Source organism: Dipodomys spectabilis, unplaced genomic scaffold (genome assembly GCF_019054845.1).
Source record: "Dipodomys spectabilis isolate Male_0828 unplaced genomic scaffold, ASM1905484v1 ptg000227l, whole genome shotgun sequence".
Lineage (NCBI taxonomy): Eukaryota > Metazoa > Chordata > Mammalia > Rodentia > Heteromyidae > Dipodomys > Dipodomys spectabilis.
In genome coordinates this window covers 1,948,135-1,972,410 of record NW_024870904.1, presented here as the reverse complement: position 1 = coordinate 1,972,410, position 24,276 = coordinate 1,948,135, and the positions used below count along the sequence as shown (strand labels likewise).

Sequence of the window (24,276 nt, the reverse complement as noted above, 5' to 3'; positions counted from 1 at the left end):
AACCAGTCTGATTTTGTCTTTTTCACATTTGCATGTGAAAATCTCTTTAATATTCTTACCTCCTCTCTGCAACTTAAAGTTCCTCTCAGTAGCTTTAGGCTACATATCTAGGGGACCTCAGACTTGTCTTCTCAAATCTTATCCATTAAGCTGTGGAATAAATATTTTGTCTCCTGCGGCAGTCTCATCAGAGCACAAGCAAGACTTCTGTGGTCCAATGGGATGAAGAGCTGGGGTACAATAAGGTTGGCAACCAATATTCCCAAAAATTGGCAGCAATGGCTAAGAGCCCTCTAAAGCTCAATAACAAACAGAGACCCAAACTTAATCTACCATCATTGTTCTATCAACTAAACAGGCAACATAAGTTAAGGTAATTGAATAGTAATCTCAGAGGATTTATAAGGTTAGTGAAAATACAATTGTTCCTTCAAGAGCCATGAAACAACAGCCCATCCTTGAAAACAATACGCAGCTCAACTACCAGCCTGTACAGATACATAACACAAGCTTGCACTGTAAGTGATCAAAGAATCATGAAACAAAAGAGGTCTCTGAAGCAGAGGTATGGAATCGAGACAGGCATTCATGCAAATAGGCCTCAAGGCAGCATCCAGTCTACAATGTCAGGGTGAGCTTGTCCACACAGGTGGACAAACATGAGGTCCAGTAAGTTACCACTGATCATGTCACTCCTCTGAGACCAGTCCTGCAGTGAATATTGGGAGGATCCTAACACCAGAACAGCAGACAAGAAGTGAAGTCCACAGGCCCTCCATGGTGGTGGATCATCACCAACAAAGGAATCCCTAGGAATACTGGAACCCAAGTGGGGTGCACCACATCTCCTGACAAATGAATTCTACAAGTGTTATGCATAAGCTCACACTTTTTCCATTCATTCACCTTTTCTTCCAGAGGAAGTCAGAGCCATAATCTATCCCTGAATACCTTTCCATACTTGTACCTTCTACCTCAGGATCTACAACACTCAATAATTGAGATCAATGCAATAAGAGGATATAATATTTGTATAAGAAATAGTCAGACAAGTCTGTGAGCAATGAACAATTCAAAAATAATATAGGAAGTAAATTCTATTTATACTAGTACAATAAACATAATACTTAGAAATGAGTGTTTGAAAAATGTAACCTTGAACAATGAAAACTATGCGACACAGCTAGTTCAGGAAGCAGCCATTTTTACCTGATCCTTATCTCCTTGCCTCTCAGGAACTTACTTTTAACTTTTACAGAAAGAAAGAATTCAAAGAGGGGGGACCAAGATGGCGACGGGGCAGTAGGGAAACGCCACAGCTCTCTCCAACCAAAAAGAGAGTTCGAGTTCCAACGCTTAATCTCCCCAAGAGACCGACAACAACAAAAAAACGAACACTCAGAGAAAAACCAGAGGTGGAAAATAACAAAAAAAGAAAGAGAGGAAAAGAAGAATTTCAGAACAGAGAAGAGCGAAGACCCCTCCCCCAACCTTTACTGGCCCGGCGGGGGCTGCGGGAGCCACAGAGACACAGGGGGCTGCTTGCAGATCACCAGGTACCGGATTGCAGAACAGCGGATCGCCAGGAACAGAGAAACCTACCAGCCGGGAGTCTCCACGAGGATCCCACCCCCACCCCTCACTCTCCACCGGAGCGGAGAGGCTCCATCCCGCCAAAGCCGCCCGGCACCAGCAGCGCGATGAAGGGACCTGTCCGCAGACCACCCGCCCAATCGCGATCGCAACGACCCGGCGGGGGCCACCCAACCCAGCCCGCAACCACCCCAACTGAACTCGGATTGCAACAACAACTGATGACCTACAGGGTGAGTACCCCACAGGGGACAGTGAATCCCTCAAGGGAGACCAGAGCTGGAGGGAATCCCCAGACCCTGACCTAGACTCCCTACCCCAACACCCGGACCACAGGACCCACTAAAACTGGGAACTGTTCGAGAGCTCCACCAGCCAGTGGAGCACACTCTGCTGGCCAGGCCAGAGCAAGAGTGCCCCTGGAAGGGAGCTCAAATGCCCAAGCCAGGAACAGCGCCCCTGGGTCAAGACTACCAACAGTAGAAGAAATTTGAACTGTGTCCTCCAGGCTGCATAACCTAGGTGGTATACACATTAGCACAGGCCTAACGAGCGCGCTCCAGGCTGGGGCCGGAACCAGGCCTGGGGACCGGCGCCTGAACAAAGCAAAAAGGGTCAGAAGTGGGGCTGTGACTCAAATGGTAGGGTGCCAGCCTTGAGCTGAAGGGCTGAGGGACAGCACCCAAACCTAGAGTTCAAGCCCACAACCAGCCCAAAACAAACAAACAAAAACACATCAGGAGCCCATAGCAGACTCCAGTATTTGGGAGAGTGCATCCAGAGCATCTGATCTTCTCAAGAGCACCCGCAGGAGCAAACACAAGCAGTCTAGGCTGCTCAACCCTTCCAAAGGCGGGAATTGCTACAGCAGAGAGCTGAGAATCCTAAGTAAGTCAGAATAGCAGCTGGAAATAGGCTCCCAACAAAATCCAGATCAGGCACAGACTCTCTCGACCAATACAGAATCAGCAACCAAGCAAAGACAGACACACCAAAACAAGATTGAAGAGCAGTCTCCTGAACCCCCATGCGAAAATCACAGAGAAAAATCACAAGGTTTACCACTACCCAGGACAGCAAGCTCACCTCAAAAGCCAGCAGCCACGCAGGGGAGAGCCCCAGTGGGAGCAAAGCAGGAATGGAAGACAAAAACTACATCCAAGGGTTGCTGGAGGCAATGACTCAAGAAATAAAGCGAGAAATGGATCAGAAATTGAAAAAGCACAAGGATGAACTATCAAAAGATATACAGGACATCAAACAAAAGTTGGATGCAAAAATAGAAGCTGCACAAACCTCAGTAAGAAGTGAGATAAACGCCAAATTAGAGGTAATGCATACTGATCTCACCTCATTGAGAGGTGAGATCAGTACTCTGAGAACCAACATTGAATCCATAAAGGGATCCATTTCCACCATGCAAACCACAATAGAAGCCACGGTCAACAGAGTGAATGAAATGGAAGGTAGAGTGTCAGATACAGAAGACAGAATACACCAACTGGACCAAAAAGTGACAGATATGGAAAAATCACTCAAATTAAACCAAAGGGAAATTCAAGAGCAAGCAGATAATGCTAAAAAATTTAACCTTCGCATAATCGGAGTGGACGAAGGTGAGGAATTCCAGAGCAAGGGAATGCAACACCTATTTAACAAGATAGTCAATGAAAATTTTCCCCACCTCAAAAACGACCATCTTAACTACATCACAAAAGCTTATCGAACACCCAACAAGCAAGATCCCAGGAGAAACACTTCTAGGCACATTATAGTAACAATGATGGATCTGAATAATAAGGAAACAATCCTGCATGCAGCAAAAATGAAGAAGGAGCTATACTACAATGGGAAAAAAATTAGAATCACTGCAGATCTCTCCACACAAACAATGAATGCAAGAAAAGCCTGGGAAAGCACCATACGAGCCCTGAGAGCCAATAACTGCCAACCCAGACTGATATACCCGGCAAAGCTAGCATTCACATTTGATGGAGAACTGAAAACTTTTAATAGCAAAGAAAAACTAAATGAATACATAAACATTAAGCCAGCATTACAAAGAATTCTAAGAGGGGGGACACAACCTGAAGAAAGCAACCAGGAACTGGGACCTGCCCCAAACAGGCATTACTCAAAGTCTAACTGAGCAAGCACAGGAGGAAAGGAAAGAAGAAAAACTTAGGAAAACGGAATGGCAGGGACAACAATGCATCTCTCTATACTTTCTCTTAATATAAATGGGCTGAATTCGCCAATTAAAAGAAAACGAACTGAGGACTGGATCAGAAAACAAGACCCATCCATCTGTTGCCTTCAGGAGACCCACCTCTCAGCCAAACATACAAACAAACTCAGAGTGAAGGGGTGGAAAAGGATCTACCAATCAAATTCCCCCAATAAGAAAGCAGGTGTAGCTATCCTGATATCTGACAAAATAAACTTTTCATTAAAATCAGTACAGAAAGACAAGGACGGACACTACATATTAATAAAGGGAACAATCCAAGAGGAGGATATAACCATCATCAACTTATATGCCCCAAATATCGGTGCACCCAGATATGTTAAACAAATGCTCTCAAACTTACAGAATAAAATAGATCCCAATACGATAATACTAGGAGACTTTAACACGCCACTCTCACCAAAGGACAGGTCTACCAACCAGAGGATTGGCAAAGAAGCTACCGAATTAAGTGAGGCCATACTTCAAGCGGAATTAACTGACATCTACCGAGTATTTCACCCTAAAACAACACAGTACACATTCTTCTCAGCAGCTCATGGAACTTTCTCCAAAATAGACCATATCATAGTTCATGCAAGGAACTTAAGCAAATACAAAGGGATCGACATAATCCCCTGTATCCTATCTGACCACAGTGGAATTAAGCTAGCTCTCAATAACAAAGCATACCGCAGAAATTTCTCTAATACATGGAAATTGAACAGCACACTCCTTAACAAGGCCTGGGTAACAGAAGAGATCAGAGAAGAAATAAAGCATTTCCTACAACTCAATGAAAATGAAAACACCTCACAAAGAAACTTGTGGGACACAGCAAAAGCAGTCCTGAGGGGCAAATTTATTGCCCTCAGTGCCCACATCAAGAGAATGGAGACAGACCAAGTAAATAATCTCATGTTGCAACTAAAACAGCTAGAAAAACAAGAAAAAATGGGACCTAAAGCTACTATACGAAGCCAGATAACCAAATTGAGAGCAGAGATTAACCAATTAGAAAATCAGAAAACCATAACCAAAATAAACCAAACAAAAAGCTGGTTCTTTGAAAAAATAAACAAAATTGATGGCCCGTTGGCAAGATTAATTATAAAAAGAAGAGAGGAAACCCATATTAATAGGATTAGGGATGCCACGGGAAACATCACAACACGTACCCAAGATATCCAAACAATTCTAACAGACTACTTTCAAAAGCTATACTCTCTAAAGGAAGAAAATCTGGCGGAAATGGCTGCATTTTTAGAGAAATACAAGTTACCCAAACTGAGCAAAGAAGAAGTTAACCAATTAAATAAGCAAATATCCTATAATGAGATACAGGAAGCTATCAAAAGTCTTCCAACAAAAAAAAGCCCAGGACCAGATGGATTCACAGCAGAATTCTATAAGACCTTTAAAGAAGAACTAATACCCATACTCCTCAAGCTCTTCAGAGAAACAGAGAAGGAGGGAGCTATCCCAAACTCATTCTACGGAGCCAATATCACACTCATCCCCAAACCAGGCAAAGACCCAACCAAAAAGGAGAATTACAGGCCAATCTCCTTGATGAACACAGATGCAAAGATCCTTAACAAGATTCTAGCTAACAGAATCCAGAAACACATTAAAAAAATAATACACTATGATCAGGTAGGCTTCATCCCAGAGACACAGGGATGGTTTAACATACGTAAGTCAATAAATGTAATCCAGCATATCAACAGAGCCAAGGTCAAGAATCACATGATTATCGCCACAGATGCAGAAAAGGCCTTTGATAAAATTCAACATTCATTCATGCTAAAAGCTCTGGAGAAAATAGGAATAGAAGGAACATTTCTAAAAACAATAAAAGCCATTTATGACAGACCAATAGCCAATATTATACTTAATGGGGAAAAGCTACAACCAATCCTCCTAAAAACAGGAACAAGGCAAGGATGTCCACTGTCTCCACTCCTCTTCAACATAGTCCTAGAACCCTTAGCCAGGGCAATAAGGCAAGAAAAAGACATTAAAGGGATCCGCATAGGGAAAGAAGAAGTGAAACTATCCCTTTTTGCAGACGACATGATACTATACCTCCACGATCCCAAAAACTCCATCCCCAAACTTTTAGAAATCATAAGTCACTTCGGCAAAATAGCAGGATACAAAATAAACCCACAAAAATCAGTTGCCTTCCTATACACTGATAACGCACAGGAAGAGAGGGAAATAAAGGGAGCAACCCCATTCACAATAACCTCCCAAAAAATAAAATATTTAGGAATTAACCTAACCAAAGATGTAAAAGAACTATTTAATGAGAACTATAAAAAGTTAAAGAAAGAAATTGCAGAAGACACTAGGAAATGGAAAGACCTCCCATGCTCCTGGATAGGCCGACTTAATATAGTAAAGATGTTGATACTTCCAAAACTAATATACAAATTCAATGCAATTCCTAATAAAATCCCAATGATGTACATCACTGAAATACAGAAAACAGTCCAAAAATTTATATGGAACAACAAAAGACCTAGAATAGCCAAAACAATTCTAGGGGATAAAGACAATATGGGAGGGCTATCCATGCCGAACTTCAAACTCTACTACAGAGCTATAATCACAAAGACAGCATGGTATTGGCACAAAAACAGACCTGAAGACCAATGGAACAGAATAGAAGATCCAGATATAAATCCACAGGCCTACAGCCAGCTGATATTCGACAAAGGAGCCAAAGACATACAATGGAAGAAACACAGCCTCTTCAACCGCTGGTGCTGGGAAAACTGGGCAGCCACATGCAGAAAACTAAAAGTGGACCCCAGCCTATCACCATGCACCAACATCAACTCAAAATGGATTAAAGACCTTAACATTAAACCTGAATCTCTGAAACTACTACAGGACAGAGTAGGAGAGACACTTGAACTAATAGGCACAGGAAGGAACTTCCTGAACAGAGTCCCAGGGTCACAACAAGTTGGAGAGAGACTCGACAAATGGGACTACCTTAAAATAAAAAGCTTCTGCACAGCTAAATCTATCGCAACTAAGCTAGAAAGACAACCAACTAATTGGGAAAAAATATTTACCAGCAATATATCAGACAAGGGGTTAACATCCTGTATATACAGGGAACTCAAGAAACTAATCCCTCCCAAACCTAACAAACCAATTACTAAATGGGCAAGGGAACTAAAGAGGGACTTCTCAAATGAAGAAATAAAAATGGCAAAGAAACACATGAGGAAATGTTCATCATCCCTGGTGGTGAAGGAAATGCAAATAAAGACAACCCTGAGATACCACCTTACCCCAGTCAGAATGTCCCACATCCACAAATCAGCCAACGACAAATGCTGGAGGGGATGTGGAGAAAGAGGAACCCTATTACACTGCTGGTGGCAATGTACACTTATACAACCACTTTGGAAAGCAGTCTGGAGGGTCCTTAGAAAGCTAAAGATTGACCTCCCTTACGACCCAGTCATACCACTTCTAGGCATCTACCCTGAACAACAGGAACCAATATACAAGGACACGTGCACCTCCATGTTTATTGCAGCACTGTTCGCAATAGCTAGGATATGGAAACAACCTAGGTGCCCCACCACAGATGAATGGATCCAAAAATTGTGGTATCTATACACAATGGAATATTATGCAGCCATTAGAAATGACAAAATAATGGCATTTGCAGGGAAATGGATGGAGCTAGAAGGAATCATGTTGAGCGAGGTAAGCCAAGAACGAAGAGACAAACGGTACATGGTCTCCCTGATAAGTGGATGCTAAATCCAAAAGGTTAGGTGATACGACAAAACTAACAGGACTTAAGAAACAAAGAACTCCCGCTCATCTGGTTGAACCACTACTAAATATCCCCATGCTGCTGATCAAAAATATGGTATATAACATGTGAACACTGTTATATATTACAGACTGTGGTAGAGAATTTGCTCCAGGGAAGTTAGAATGAACTTGTGACTTTGAAATTATGTAATCATTTCATCACAATCAAAAAAAAAAAAAAAAAAAGAAGAACCTCGGGGAAGGGAGGGAGGGAGGGGATGGTAGGGGGAAAACAATGGAGGGGGTAACAATGTTCAAGAGGAAGTGTACTCATAACCTCACTCATGTAACTGTAACCCTCTGTATAGTAGCTTTACAATAAAAAATAAATAAAAAAAAAAGAAAGAAAATTCTTTTTGCTTCATATTTTATAGGTGCTCCAATGTTGCCATCTATACATCCAAATGTGCTTCATGATCTCCATTTTCATGAGGAATAGCTCAGGTCCACTAAAAGAGACATGGAGAACCTATGCACTGGAGGACTGAATATCAGGCATGAATATTTCCTACACAATCATTCCCAGTCATGATGTGGGAAAAGGATCATCAACAATCACAACAAATCATTCAGAGACAGCTTAGGATGTCTGATATGAGGGAGAGAGGCAAAAGGTTTATTCCACAGTGTAATGGATATAGTCTGGGAAAACAAGTCTGAGGACCCCTAGATATGTAGCCTACAGTTGCTTCCAGAAACTTCTAGGATCAGAGAAGAGGTAGAAAATCAAAACAAAACAGGGTATGCAAAACAGAAAAGTAAAAACAGACTGGTTTGGAGCAAGTGATCAAGCTTCACATGAACATAGACCTGCCCTAAACTCTACCTCCACCCACATTCAACCTAACCTCCCTAGACAAGCATTTTTTGAAGTCTTGGGAAGGAGTACCATTTTCTAAGAAACCCTGGGAGGAAACTTTTCACTAGTTCCCTGAAGCAATTAATAAAAGAAAGGCAAGTAGAGCACAGCAAATGCATACAGACAGTGCCCATGTTCTGAGTTCAAGCCACAGGACCAACAACAAAACCAAGGAAAAAAACTTTTTAAGGGAAGGAAAACTTCAGACACAAATAACCAATAACTCCTTGAAATTTCATAGATGGAATTTGGGAGTTTCTGGGAAAGTAATGAGGAGAGTTTGACAAATCAATTTAATTCAAAGATTATAAAGTATGTCTACCTTAAAATCCTGCTATCTTATTTCAGTATATATATATATTAGAGCAGGGGGAAATGATCCCAGAATCAAGCAGTTAAATGTCTGTAAATACCTGATTGTGTGACTTCAACTCTGGGCCTGATTACTAGCCCTGATCTCTTCAGATCAATGTGAGCTCTACACCAATTGAGCAACAAGGCCACTTGCATTTTTCTGGTGGTTTAATGGAGAGAAAGCTCATGAACTTTCCTACTCGAACTGGCTTTGAACCAGCATCCTCAGATCTCAGCCTCTTGAGTCCCTAGGATTACAGGCATGAGCCACTGGCACACAGCTACAAATACGTTTTTAATGTGAGAGAGGAGATATTCAAAATGTTAAGGCAAAAGGGACATAATTTATATGTACCATATCACACATTTTTAACAATAATAAAAACAAAACCATGGGGTCTCATAACTTCAATTACATTAATAGAACTAAGAATTAAAAGTCCAAATTATCTAATGCTCCTAATAGATTTCTTTCTTTTGGTTGATCTCACAAAGTTTCAGGAGGTAAACTGAGTTTTCAAGGAGAAACTCACCTTAGTTCCCGTAGATGGGAGAGGAAGTTCCTCATGCATCCATGCACACTTAGGACCAAGTGTCTGGCGCCAGTGAAAAACCCTGTAGCAGGCCCACTTCCTCTAGGTGAATGCTTTGCATTACGGGAATTGTAGTTTCTATTAGGACACAGATCATTTGAAAGTGTGTTTGCAGGAAAGGGAGAAAAGAGGCCAATGCCTCCTTGCTCACTGTTGGTGTTTTTAGGTTGCAAATTCGGGTTTCTTTACTTTTGCCTTGCTGCTGGACTTGCTCTTAAGTACAGTTTTGCACTCCATAGTCAGAGCCAAGAGGTAGAAGCCCAGCTTGTCTTCTTGGGAGGTGTAATTGAAGCCATCTGAGGATCCTAGGGAGAGTCTTTCCCCAGTCTGGGTTTAATGATATCTTATGGGCTCATAGGTTTGTGCTGCCATTAGCACTTGTTCCTCCAGGTACCAGAAACTGGCTGACAAACCTCTGGTCGTCTAGACAAGGAGAGTCAGGAGTTGTGCGCTTATACTCCTGAACCTACAGATTCTGGTACATACCCATGTGACTTTATAAACTTGCTTTTTGTGAATTGAAGCCAATGAATCTTAAACATTTCTTGAAAATGTCTTATATAAACATATTCATCCTCTTTTGACCCTCTGCACTTCCTATGGCTTTTGAAACTTTCAAAATGTTGCTCGCACAGATATACTCCACTTTATATGTCTGTTCTGACACATTACAATTTCTCAACTAATATAATTAGCCTATTCTCCATCGCTTAAAATAAGAGAGACTGTCAGGGCAAGTGCTTGCCTGCATGAATAAGTCCCAGGTTTGATTCCTCAGAACCACATAAGTAGAAAAAGCTTGCAGTGCACTGTGGCTCAAGTTGTAGAGTGCTAGCTTTGAGTTTAGGAGCTGAGGAACAGTTCCCAGACTCAGAGTTCAGGCCATGTACGACCAAAAAAAAAAGAGACTTCCTGTGTATGTGTTCCTAATCAATTGATAAAATATAATTTGAATACAATACAATGCCCTAGATATGTGTGTGCTTGTCCTGATTCTTGAACTCAACGTCTGGAAAATGATCATGAAATTATTTGGTTCAATGATAATGTTGTACCACGTAAGCCACATCTCGACATCCAGCTACTTTGGGTACTTTATTGGAGATAAGTGTCTCAGACATTCTTTTACCCATGGATTTATTTTGTGATCCTTGTAGGTATCCTTCATGTGTATCCCAGGGGACCACAAGCAGGCACAGTAGAAAGATTATTATAAAGTTTACTAGAAGGACTACATTTCCCAGGAGACAGAGCACATGCATCTGTCTTTCTTCAGGTAGCCATAGGAGCTGGGGAGCAGGAAGTTAGGTAGGTGCATGATCAGGTAGGTGTGGGTAGAGAGAGGGGTGGTCAGCAGTATGGGGGAAAAATCTAGGTCTGGGAGGAGCTCAGGTCTGGGTGGAGCTGAGGAGCAAAAGTGGGGATAATACTAACTTTCCTCAGATTTCAGCCTTCTAAGTAGCTAAGATTACAGCCATTAGACATGAGAGCCCAGTTACAATGTCCTCTTTGAAATTCAGATTATATCCTAAAAAATAATATGAAATAGGAAACTTGAAAATTTTAAGGCAAGATATTCAGTCACTAATGTGGATATGGACAGTCCAAATCCCAGAACAAACAGAAAATACCCAACCTTGAAAGTTGTAACACTCCTCATCTTAAATATTGTGAATGTGAACACTTAGCCTATAATAAATTCTCTTTAAGTTTCTCAAAGTAAGAAAACATTCTTGTGAATTAGAAAAACCCAGTACTAATGTGCAAACACTGCTTTTAAAGGATTCATATCGTCTTTCCTGTCAAAAACACCTTACTCAAGTAAACAGAATTGATTTTCTCTTTTTGTGAATGTCACTGCAAAGTTCATGCATTTTATATTAACAATTACCATTGTGGGTAAGTGTAAGAAAAACCAGAATGCTGGATCAAAGAATTTCCTGTGTAATCAACCAACAAGTATAAGCAAAAGCACATACCTATATAAGTTGTTTCTTTTACCTTTTATGGATCTACATTTTGGAGTGTATTTTCTGTTAATATTGTTTAGTAATACATAAGACTTCACTCTTCTGTGGATTTGTCTGTAGTGGAGACTTTAATGCTCTACTTGATTCAGGAATGTTTCTTCTCCCATAAGAAGGCTTTATGCTTTACCAGTCCAAGTATCATGTTCTGACCAGAAACTTCGAGGGTAAAATCACACAGGTTCTTTTCTGACTCTCTCATTTGGCTTCTCTCCAAGCCATGGTTCCAGAATCTTTACTCATTGTCAAAAGCAAGAAAGAATGAAAGGATCTCTGATGAGATTCTTTTATTTCTCACTCTGTTTGACATTCCATGTTATGAACCTAATTGTGTCCAAGATTGAAAAACAGAAAAAAAAAAAAAAGATTCAGCTTTAGGAACATGTTTCTAAAAAAGCTAAAGATGGCTTGTAGATTTAGCAGATGATCAAATCTTGGCTTCTAAGTTAAGTTCAGATTTGCTTTAGTTTGCTTCTCATTTTTTACTTTAAGCACAATATTGCCTCACTTTTTTGTGATTCAGTGACACCTAGAAGGTAAATTCTCAGGGATGGTAAAGGTTGCCTAGAATCTTGTCAGACATCACATCCACAAAAATAACATTAGACTATCCTAATGAAGTTTTAATGGATTTGCTGAAAAAGTGTGGTCAAACATAATTTTGACTGCTGTACAGGACTGAGTGTGTTATAAATAGTTCAATTAATCTCTGTAAATACTCTTGGACTTCTTTGTGGTATTTGTCTTTCTTGAAACTTAGTCTGTATTTGATGGTATTTATAGAAATCTTTGTTTTTCTCTAAGTTATGTACAAGTGTAGAAGTGCTGGACCATATTTCTATGTAATTCTATATTCAGTTCTTTTTAGGACTTTTTGTCCCATCTTTGATAGTTTTTTACATACCTGAGAGAAATGCACCAAGGTCACATTATTGTCACATCTTTCCTAGCTTTTGTTAGACTTTGGAAGGATTTTTGTTGTTTTGTTTAAAACTATGGCCACACTAACATGTATGAAATGGTTATTTTATTGTACTTTTGATTGGAATTTTTTCATGACTATTGATACTACTTTTATATTTTAATCTTCACAATAAATTTTTTTTTAAGAATGCAAAACCAAGAGCAACACAGAGTAAGTTCTCCAGTGGATGTAGGTTGCAGTTGCTGCAGGGAGGGTGAGCAGACATGGTAAAGGAGAGGAATATGGTTTGATAAAAGTGTATTTGTGTATGTGTGTCTATGTGTGTGTTTGTGTGTTGTGTTTATCAATGAAACTTGCTGACATTGGGTTTTTTGTTTTCATTTGCTCATTTCATCTTGTTTTTGTTGTTCTTGTTTGACATTCCTGGGGCTAGAACTCAGGGCTTGAAAAGTGTTCCTGAATTTCATTATGCTGAGGGCTACCACTCTACCATTTGAGCTACAGCACCAGTGCTTCTAGGGGTATTTGGGGGCTGTTGTTGTTTATTAGGTACTGAAATATCAAACATAGTGTTCCATGCCTGCTAGGCAAGTACTTTATCACTAATACACATTGCCAGCCCCAACCACACTGTTTTAAGAAAGGAGGCAGGCTGGTAGTGTGGCTCAGTGGTAGAGTGCTTGCCTTGCATACATGAAGCACTGGGTTCCATTCCTCAGCACCACATCAGCAGAAAATTCATTGTCACTTATCACCAATTAAATGCCAGAAAACTAGAAGTGACATTCTGGCTGGAAGTCGTAGCATGCCAGCCTTTAGTAAAAAGCATAGGGAATATGCCAGGCCCTCCCTGAGTTCAAACCCCACAGCTAACAATTGAAAGAAAAAAGAAACAATCCCAGACAAAAACCTCATTACTTGCTCATTGCCTTTGTTCTATTTTTCTTTGTAGTTGTAACTGAATACTTCCTGTCATTCCATTTTCTACTTTCTTCCTTTCACTTTGAGGGGTTGAACCTTCAGACTTGCACATGGAAAGTGGATCCTACATAGCAACCTATTCTTTCTTCTTTTAACATAAAAAGTCTGCTTATAGGACAGGGAAGGTAGCTAAGTGGTAGAGTGTTTGCATCGCATGAATGAGGAGATAGGTTCTATTCCTCAGATTCTCATACACAGATAAAGCCAGAAGTGGTGCTGTGGCTCAAGCAAAAGCAGCTCAAGGACAGCACCTGTCCCCTGAGTTCAAGCCTAAAGACCGCCAAACAAAAAGTCTGCTTTCAATCCCACTTTTGGGCATTTACCCAAATGATCACAAACAAGGCCACACTAAAGCTACCAGCACAACTATGTTTATTGCAGCATTATTTACCATAGCTAAGACATGGAACCAACCCAGATGCCCCTCAGTAAATGAATGGATCAAGAAGATGTGGTATATATACACAATGGAATTCTATGCCTCCATCAGAAAGAATGACATTTTCCCATTTGTTAGGAAATGGAAAGGCTTGGAAAAAATTATATTAAGTGAAGTAAGCCAGGCCCAAAGAAACATAGGTCCCATGGTTTCCCTTATTTGCAATATCTAGTATAGGTATGAGTCAAGCGGAAAAAGACAGATAATGTGATGTTAGGAAAACGAAACCTCAAATATGTATTTTAATGTTTTTGTTTCTTTCATGCATGTGTTTCTAACGCATTTATAAGATTATTTCTTTGTTGCTTTGTATGTCCCTCCCCCACAGTGTAACCCCCGTTTTCACTATATTTGATGTCAGTATAACATGTGGAGGAGATGGGGACAAACAAGTCGTTTAAGGATTCAGGTGGACCTGTTGCAACAATGAGTACAAAATGTCATGTCAAAACCAGCTTTACAATGTCGGTGGGGGGGAAGGGGGGGTATGATTGGGTGGGAGGGAGGGGGGAGGCTGGGAAGGGAGGTGAAGGGTAAACAAAGGAGGAGGCTGCAATGCTTGGTAAGAAATGTATGCATTATCCTGCCCATGTAATTGTAACCCCTCTGTACAGTATGTTCTCAAATAAAATAAAATTAAATTAAAAAAAAAAAAAAGTCTGCTCATTTAAATTAGTCAATATTCCTCTGGAATTTAAACGACAAACTTAAAATAAGTTCACTTTCAATAGTATTGTCCTCCTTTCCAGAGAGTTCAGGGACAGCACACAGAAGAGACCCTAGCCCTCTGCTGTCATTTATAAACTTCCTGTTGTACAACATTAAGCATCAACACATACACTTCTATTCTTATTATTTTGAACACAATGGGATTTGTAAGGGTTGGTAAAAATAAGTGAAGGAAACCCTTCCTTTTCACCTATTTGTTGTGATAGTAATGGATCTATTTTGCTGTGCACTCAAGTCCCACATTTGTCATTGAAGTTCTCTCTGAACTACTTTTCAACTTCTTTTCTTCTTAGGGCACACACATTCACACACATCCTGAAGAATTTTTACTAGTTCATCTAACAATGTTTTACTACCAATTTTTCTAGTCCACAAGTAATTGTATCATCTACATAGGACAAGACTATTACATTAGGCCACTGACTTCTCTGACAGGTCCCTATGTCAACAGTCAGCATTGCAGGAAACACGTGTGCACCTTGGCCCATGCTGCAGGTGCCATGCTGTGCTGGTGGTTGACTGATGGGTAGCACATACCCTGTTCTGGGCTTCTCACTCCTGTCCCAAGGGGCTTGCCAGGTTTGCCTATTGCATGAAGACTTTGCACTGCCCTCCTCTCCTCAGCTGGCTCCTTACCAAACTTTTCTTCCTGTACCTTCCATTTTGAGTTCTGGCATAGACCGTGAGCCCAACCAACTTCCACCAATCTGATGAAGTCTCCACATCAAACTTTTGGTAACAAACATTTAAGTTAGAATGCACATATAAAGTTTTGGCTGGGTTTTGCTCAGATCCATATACAACTGAGGCAAAGATGGTTGGCTGTGGATGCTCCAGGTAGTCATCTACTCAAAGTATTGAGACCTGTATCACAGGGACTTCATACAAGGGTATAAGTGATCCAAGAAAATGAAAGAGAATTTTAAAAGAACTCAATTCATTGAGGGAACAGAAAAAAATGTACACTTAATGTTAAGCTAATTATGGGAAGAAAAATGACCTAGAGTTGGATAAACATAAAGGTATAAGTGCTCAAGCTAATGAAAGGTGTCCTTGGGTGGTCCCTGAGGGTCTAGTGAAAATCCTATGATAGCCTTGTTCCTTACCCACTGTGCTCAGTATCCCAGCTTCTTTCCCCTTCCAGTCACTCTGAGGTGCATCATTCCAGGTTACCCTGAGGAAGAAACAAGGGTTCATCCAACATCTTGTTCTCTCATTGGGATCAAGATTGATTGGGAATTGGAGGTTCTTGGGTAAATACTTAGATCTCTGGAGAGCAGACTCTTCAGGGTCCTGACTTTGAATCATATTACCTGCCCCTGCTGATGATATCAGAATTTTCTCTAAAACAAATATGACTTTCTTTGTATATTTTATCCAGTAACATTCACTGAAAGGCTATTGAAAATAATCTAATTTAGAGCTGAAATCTTCATACAAAGGCAGAACTCTTCTAAAGCCTAATTTTGAAAAGGGCCACAGGATGAACCATGTGGTTAGGAACCTTGACATTCTGAAAACTTATGTAACTTAATCCACTCTTAGTGATTGTGTCTAGGGTGAATGTGTACCTAAGTCATGGTTCACCACTTCTCTTCTGAGGACATAGCTTTTAGAATGAGCTGAAACTAAATATCCTGTCATTCACTGCTGGGAGTGGGCTTGAAATAAAGTGCAATCAGAAAGGGAAAAACAACAAAAATGCTTAAACACATCTGAAGAGCTCAGATTGAAAAGAGGTTTTCTCCTACATCTATGTGCACACAGCACAAGATCACAGTCTTCTCATTCAAATATATTGGTATTCTGGGACCTTAAATCATCACTACTTGATACTTCTTTTCTTATGATGCTCTTTCAAGTATACTGAAATATTTGGCCACATTTTATATGTTGAGATCTCTCTTTGAAAGTCTCATTCCACACTTTACAGACATGGACCACATTGTCCTGCATAGTATCTTAAACCTCTACAAGGACTTATGGACTAGTCAGAAACATAAATATATGTGCATGTGGATTCACTTGACAAAAGAAACCAAAATATTCGTACAATCTATCATTACCCTGGCTTATAAGAAATTTCAATATCAACTTCAATTGAGGACAATGACTATACCCTATGGAGGACTTTAGGCTTAAACAAGGATGGTAACTTTTATGCAGGAGGGCCAAAAACCCATTTACAAAATATCCTCCCTGGCCCTGGAGTTCTTTCTACTCAGGGCCTGGGTACTGTCCCTGAGCTTTGGTAATAAAGGAACAAAAGTGTTGACAGTCTATCAACTTCATTCACAGCACTAGTTGTGGGAAATTTGGTGATAATTGGCCCTAACACTTTTACAGCAATTCCTACCTAGTTTGCCTTTCAATTGTGATCTTTAAACCTCATGCTCTTGAGCAAGTAAGAATCCCGATGTGAAGCACCAGTGCCCTGTTAGATCAGGAGATCTTAATTACTTGATCCAAACAGGACTCCTGGTGTCCACATAACAGGATATAAAATTCATAACATCATATAGCCATATGCAAAGGTCCTTTTGCAATCTCTTGGTAAAGGACTGTTTATCTATCATTGGCTAAACAACACCCAAATTCTTCTACTAAATATTTGGAAGAATGTATTGGTTACACGTATCTTATTATTGGGCCTCAGGTTGAATTCAGGGGCAAAAATCTGTGTGGCTTCCTTTATCTTCTATACCAGATGCCCTTTTGTATCACTGATTTTTCACCTTAGGGTCTTGCATCTCTGCCTAGGCCTTTCAACCCACTAATTTTATAATTACATATCACAAGTAGCAAAAAAGATAGGCACATATAACCAGAGCCATGCTTTTATTGGCTAAGATACCATTTTCATGGAGCTTTTGCAAGGGATGGCCTACAAAGCTATCTAATTTCAGCTTCCTGAGTAGTTAGGATTCCACACATGAGGGAATGTAATAGCTCATTTTTAATTGCTGGTCTGAAATTAAAAGAGGAAAGGGTACTTTACCAAGTCAGTGAACATTAAGTCCCTTTAATTCTGAATTCAAGCAAAGTGTTGGCCAAATGATAATAACAAAAATAATTCAAAACATTAATAAAATATGTTATCATCAGGCATACTTTTAATGAATGTGGTATGTTGTTTCATAATTTGAGGTATATAACAGGCCTAGGTAGGACTCCAGTCTGTGAACCATCCCTTCTCAGAAAGCATACAGTTTGTAAACATGGAGAATGAGCGATTTCCAAATGGACAGTATGTGTGTGTGTGTGTGTGTGTGTGTGTGTGTGTGTGTGTGTGTGTGTGTGTGTGTGTGTGTGTGGTACAAATATGAAGGCCAAGGGCACAGGTGCCTTCCAATGCCATTTTTTTTACTAGACCTCTGTAGATAAGCAGAAGGGTTGGGCTTGGAAGGTCGCTCAGTGTTAGGGCACTTGCCATGCATGCATGAGGTCCTGGGTTCGATTCCCCCGCACCACATAAGCAGAAAGAAATAAAAGCTGGAAGTGGCACTGTGGCTCAAGTGGTAGAGTGCAAGCCTTGAGCTGAAGAGCTGAGGGACACACCCAGGCCCAGAGTTCAGGCCACAGACCAGACCTCCCACCCCAAAAAGAAGAATGTTGAACAGTGTGATGGAAGGGGTTAAGGGAGCAACTAGCTAAATCTTGCAATGTGAAGTCCACTGTCCTTATCTTGTAAATGGAATCATAGGCAGGATTTAAGGATTCCTTCTTTTTATTATGAAAATACTGTAAAGAAGAGTTATTATTGAAATAAATACTGAAATTGTTGAAGCCACAGGAAGCCTGAGCTGAAGCACTGAACAAACCTCCTGTTCACAGGGAGAGCTTTCATCGGAACAGCCCACAGGGCTCATGCTTTGATTCCTAGCTTTTATGGAGGCCAAGATGAGAGAATCTCCTTTGAAGCCAGCTCTGGCTGGCTTCAACTCAATTCCTGAGTTCAAAACCTCATATTGGCACAAAAACATTCCTTCATGAATGTGTGAAATTAGTGCTCTTCATGTAACCAAACAGCTCTGGACATATCTAGAATGACTGGCTTATATAGGATCAGGAGCCTTGGTCTTGGTTTATTAATTAAGCACTTTCTGATGTAATAGAAATTTCTTCTAAATTCCTCTAGGATATCTTTAATTACATAAATATACAGTGGCATCTATCTTGGCTCTAGAAATTCTAATGTTAGGTCAACCTTTATGTTTCTGTAAAAGAAGACAGCATATTTGTTGGAAGCCACATTATGGTAGATGGAATATTGGAGTCTATTACACAGCTAGCAGTCTGCAAGCAGCCTGTTCTAACAAAGAGTTGCAGTCCAAAAATACACTTAGAAAGCTTGGAAATAGGACATAAGGGGGAGGAAGGAGAATAAAACCAGCAATGAGAAACCAATCAGCACCAAGAGAGTGCTGAATTGGGACACTATGATGACCAGAGACAAGCCAGGAGACAGCACACAGGACATGATTACAGAGATATGTGGCATGGCATCTGATGCCACTGCTGGGCCAGCCTAAGTAGGGCCTAAGCAGGAGGCAGGTCTACAGGAAATTCCCAGTACCAGGCACTGGACTATCACTTTGAGTAATATATCAGTCAAATGCCCATGCCTGCTTACAGGGATCCAGCCACACCTATCAGTTGGGTGGTAAGTGATGGATGGGGCATTTCCTTCCCCCTGCATGAAAACAAGATGCCAGACCCCACCATCCAGCATGTGGCCAATAGGGCACCAGCCACACTTGACCTCCTTACTTAATATTACTGTATTATTGAATCAATTTATAAAATGTTACATCCTCTTTATCATTTTGTAAACATTCAAAAATTTGCTTTTTTAAAAGCCATTTTTCTTGAGGCCCACCTCTGAAAGAATAATTCTCACATTCACCAAAAATTAAACATTTCTTTTGAATAGTTTATTTCTTCCTTCTTCCTCACTCCTTCCCTTCCTCTTTCCCTCTCTCACTTCCCTCCTTCCTTCCTCCCTTCCTTCCTCTCAGGGCCTAGAAGTGATGCTGTAGCTCAAATGGCAGATGGTTTTATTTTTTTGTTAACTTCAATTTTTGTGAGAGATTGATCAATATCTTTGTGTGCTTGATTATTTCCCCTAATATCATATCTACTTTGGTCTTCTATGAGATAACAAAATGTGACACATTGTCCACACTGGTGTTTTATTATAGCTCACTCAGCAGAACTACTAAATGGGCTAAGAGTGAATCAATCACAAGTTGTTCATCAACAGTAATTAATTAAAGAAAAGTGCAAGCACTGAAGACACTTTGGGGTTCTCCCCTAAGACAAAATGCAGAGATTCTAGTCTTTATTAATCCATCATATTTTTTAAATATATATTTTATTGTAAAGATACTGTATCGATTGGTTATAGCATTATATGAGTTAGGTCATTAATACATTTTCTATCGAGCATTGCTACTCCTCCAAGAAAGACTTTACTATTGTTACTTTTTCAAGAAAACTTTTCCATTTTTTCTACATATGATTTTTCTCCTCTTTGTGTGTGTGTGTGTGTGTGTGTGTGTGTGTTTGTGTGTGTATTGTGTGTTCTGTGATGAACCCTGAGCTGTGTCTTGTAGTTGGAGGACTCCACATCTGCTATATCATAAGGTCTCTATCCTGTATTGGTTCTGTATTGCAATTTCAATTTTCTTACAGATCAAAGACTTTCCCATTTGGTACAATCCTAAGTTATTTCATTTGTGTGAAACAACTTACGTGTGTTAAGCTGTGACCTCCAGGTCTTTCCACATTGGTCGCATTCATAAGGTTTCTCTCCTTTTGTTCTGTGATGGATGTTAAGTTGTGCCTTCCAGGTGAAAGAATTTCCATGCCTGCTACATATATAACATTTCTCTCTGGTGGGTTTTTTTCTGATGGACAGAAAGGTGTATGTTCTGGATGAAAGACTTTCCACATAGGTTACATTCGTAAAATTTCTCTCCTGTGTGTGCTCTCTGGTGGATAGTAAGTTGTAGCTTCTGGCTGAAAATCTTTCTGCAAATACCACATTTGTAAGGTTTCTTTCCTTTGTGTTTTCTGATGGACAGTGAGGTTTGACTTCCAGGTGAAAGTCATTCCACACATATTACATTCATAAGGTTTCTTTCCTGTGTGTATTATCTGATGGACATTGAAGCTTGACTTCCAAGACAAGGACTTTCCACACATGTTACATTCATAAGGTCTCTCTAATGTGTGTGTTTTCTGGTGCACAGTAAGGTTTCTTTTTTGGGTGAAAGACTTTCAACACAAGTTACATTCATAAGGTTTTTCTCTAGTATGTGTTCTCTGGTGGCGAGTAAGCATTGATTTCTGGGTGAAAGACTTTCCACACTTGTTACATTCATATGGTTTCTCTCCTGTGTGTGTTCTCTGGTGCAGAGTAAGATATTCCTTGCAGGAGAAAGACTTTCCACAAATATTACATTCAAAAGGTTTCTCTTTTGTGTGTGTTCTCTGGTGGCGAGTAAGCTTTGATTTCTCAGTGAAAGACTTTTGACAAATGTTACATTCATAAGGTTTCTCTCTTGTGTGTGTTCTCTGGTGGCGAGTAAGCTTTGATTTCTGGGTGAAAGACTTTCCACACTTGTTACATTCATAAGGTTTCTCTCCTGTGTGTGTGCTCTGGTGGAGAGTAAGATATGCCTTCCAGGAGAAAGACTTTCCACAAATGTTGCATTCAAAAATTTTCTCTTTTGTGTGTATTCTCTGGTGGACAGTAAGGTGTGTCTTCCAGGTGAAAGACTTTCCACACATGTTACATTCATAAGGTTTCTCTCCTGTGTGTGTTCTCTGGTGTCTAGTAAGATATGCCTTGCATATGAAAGATTTTCCACAAATGTTACATTCAAAAGGTTTCTCTTTTGTGTGTGTTCTCTGGTGGACAGTAAGCTTTGATTTCTGGGTGAAAGACTTTTGACACATGTTACATTTATAAGGTTTCTCTCCTGTGTGTGTTCTCTGAGGGACGACAGGGTATTTCTTCTCAGTGAAAGACTTTTCACACTGTTTACGTTCGTCAACTACAGAAGACACATGAGGACTATATGCTGCACACATCTTACCAAGGTTCAATGAAAATACCCATGCTCTGACAGCCAGTGACCTTTTCTATCCTCATCCCTAAGGAGTTCCCATTATTCTTAATCAGTTCTGACTTCTGTATGGAGCTCAAATGAAAACTTCTTATAAGTCTCACTTTTTCCTCCCCTGGGTTACTATTCATGATTGCTGATTCAGAGAGATATTTCTTGTGACGTTCCTGGCAGGTGCTAATCACATCCTCCATTTCTAAAATAAATAATAGAAATATAGACAAAAACATAAATGACATCCATAAATTCCTTAATATAAAGATATTTCCTCACATTCTGTAACAATATTTTCAAATATCAAAGCATTGCTTTATGCAGAATATATATATATATTTCTCTGCAATTTAGTAATTAAGAAAGTAGTACTGACATTTTACAATGGAAAATAATGTTTTTCTGTATTTCAGATTTTTATATTTTTCTCAAGGAAATATTTACTCAAATTATTCATCTCCGTACTCTTAATGCTTCCATTCTGAATCTCATTCTATGCTCAGCACCACAGATAAAAAATTGTCCTGATCCTATTTTCCTCCTACCTGCAAAATACTAGTTTAAAATAAAATGAGATCTCCTTACTATATTTCTTATTGTCTTTTTCTCTCTATGAATGACTTCTCGACAGACAAAGAGAAGTGCTAACATTAACTACACTGGAACATCAAATTCAGTTTGTCTCCACGAGAATTCTGGATTGACAATTCCTTGAGACAAAGGATCACCTAGTTCTCTGCCATACATGACTCAGGGGCACTAGGAATACTATTGCTCTTTACAGCTCAAGATAAACAGACCCACTGGGCTCTGGACCCAACATCACTATTCAAGATGCTTTAACTCACCTGTGAAATTCTCTTCTGAGCCTTCTCTCATCCATGGTTCTGCACCTTCCTCCAGCTTCACCATCAATATAGGTTTAGGAACACAGTGCCCTGTGAAAAAGAAATAGTGGAGAACTATTGCTCTTGCTGGGTCATCATTAATGTAATGTTGCAGACATCCTGTTCACTGGGTTGCTCCTAAATCTGGTATCTCAATTGTTTCATTTTGGGGGGGGGGGTGGGTTCTGTTGTGGGGCCTGAACTCTGAGCCTGGGAGCTGTATCACAGCTCCTAAGCTCAAGGCTAGCACTCTACCACTTGAGCCACAACGCCAATTCTGGCTTTTTTTTTCTGCTTTTTTCATGCTGAGGAATCGAACACAGGGCCACAAGCATGCAAGGCAAGGGCTCTACCACTGAGCCACCTTCCCAGCCCATGGTGTCTCAATTCTTAACATCTCCATGGTGTACTTTCCCGCAGCTTTGGGTTCATTTTGCCAATGTGTGGCTTGAACTCAGCACTTTTGCTCAAATCTAGCATTCTACTAGTTTGTGTCTTGGATACATTTCTAGTTTTTGAATGGTTAATTGGAGATAAGAGTCTCGTGTTCATTTTTCTACAGTTGCTTGCTTCAAACCAAAATTTTCAGATTTCAGCCTACAGAGTATCTAGGATTCCAAGCCTGAAGCAATGCAACCTATGTCAGGTTTGGCTTACAAATACACACTTTCACACTTTCAACTACTGATTTTCAGATCATACTGACAGTAGTAATGTATATTCTATCTAGACTGTAGATCCACCTATAATAATCACCCCCAAGTCTGGGAAGTCAGTTTCCTGTTAGTGGATCATAGTTTAGAACTATTGTCCTACTACTAATTTGCCTTCTTAATGAATGACAATAAAATTAGCTCTTGAGTTACATATAATGAAGTTGAAGTTTCCCTTAGAAAGAAATGACACTTCCTATGGACTGGAATCTTTTTTTTAACAAAATGTAATGGTCCAAAAGCTTACACTTGTAACCCTACATTTAGGAGGTAAGATCAGAAGAGGCAGGCTTGAAACCAACCTGGGCACAGAAACACAGAATATACCCCAAAACAAAATCCAAAATGGAGTTGTGGCTCAAGCAATAGTGTGAAAGGCAAACAACATCAAGCTCCCAGACCTGAATTTGCCTGGATTTTATACTAGCAGTTCTTTACCTTGGAATGGACTGGAATCTTATACCTAAATATCATAGTCAAATGTCTACTAAAATAAAAGCACTTGACCTTCCAAATAAAAGTGACCTTTGCTCACCCAAGGACATTAGGTTGTTATAAGTTTCCAGCATTACTTCTCTATGAAGGGTCCTCTGACCAGGATCCAGATCCTGCCACTCCTTCCAGGTGAAGTCCACAGCCACATCATCAAATGATATCAGCTTCTGTAATGGCACATTTCCATCAAGAAATTAGACCTGGGTCATGAGAATTCCAATCTGGAATTTCATTATGCTGCAGGTATGCTTTTGTCTTACATAAAATGTTTGCAGCTGGCTGTTATTTTTTCACAGGGAAAATTAAATAGCAAATTAGTAATATTTGACAAACAATAAACCTAGTCATTAAAATACACAGATTTGCAGGGCACTGGTAGCTTATGCCTGTAATCCTAGCTATTCATGAGGCTGAGGTCTGAGGATCAAGGTTCAAGGCCAGCCCAGGCAGGAAAGTCCATGAGACAGATATCTCCAGT

General features: G+C 40.0%; 1 protein-coding gene across 1 annotated transcript; it reads right to left on the bottom strand.

Moving 5' to 3' along the window:
* Window positions 1-20,778: 20,778 nt before the first annotated feature.
* Window positions 20,779-21,674, bottom strand: LOC122123300 (zinc finger protein 180-like). Its single transcript, XM_042697658.1, has one exon. The coding sequence runs from the start codon at window positions 21,672-21,674 to the stop codon at window positions 20,859-20,861; it is 816 nt and encodes a 271-aa protein (XP_042553592.1). The 3' UTR covers window positions 20,779-20,858.
* Window positions 21,675-24,276: the final 2,602 nt, after the last annotated feature.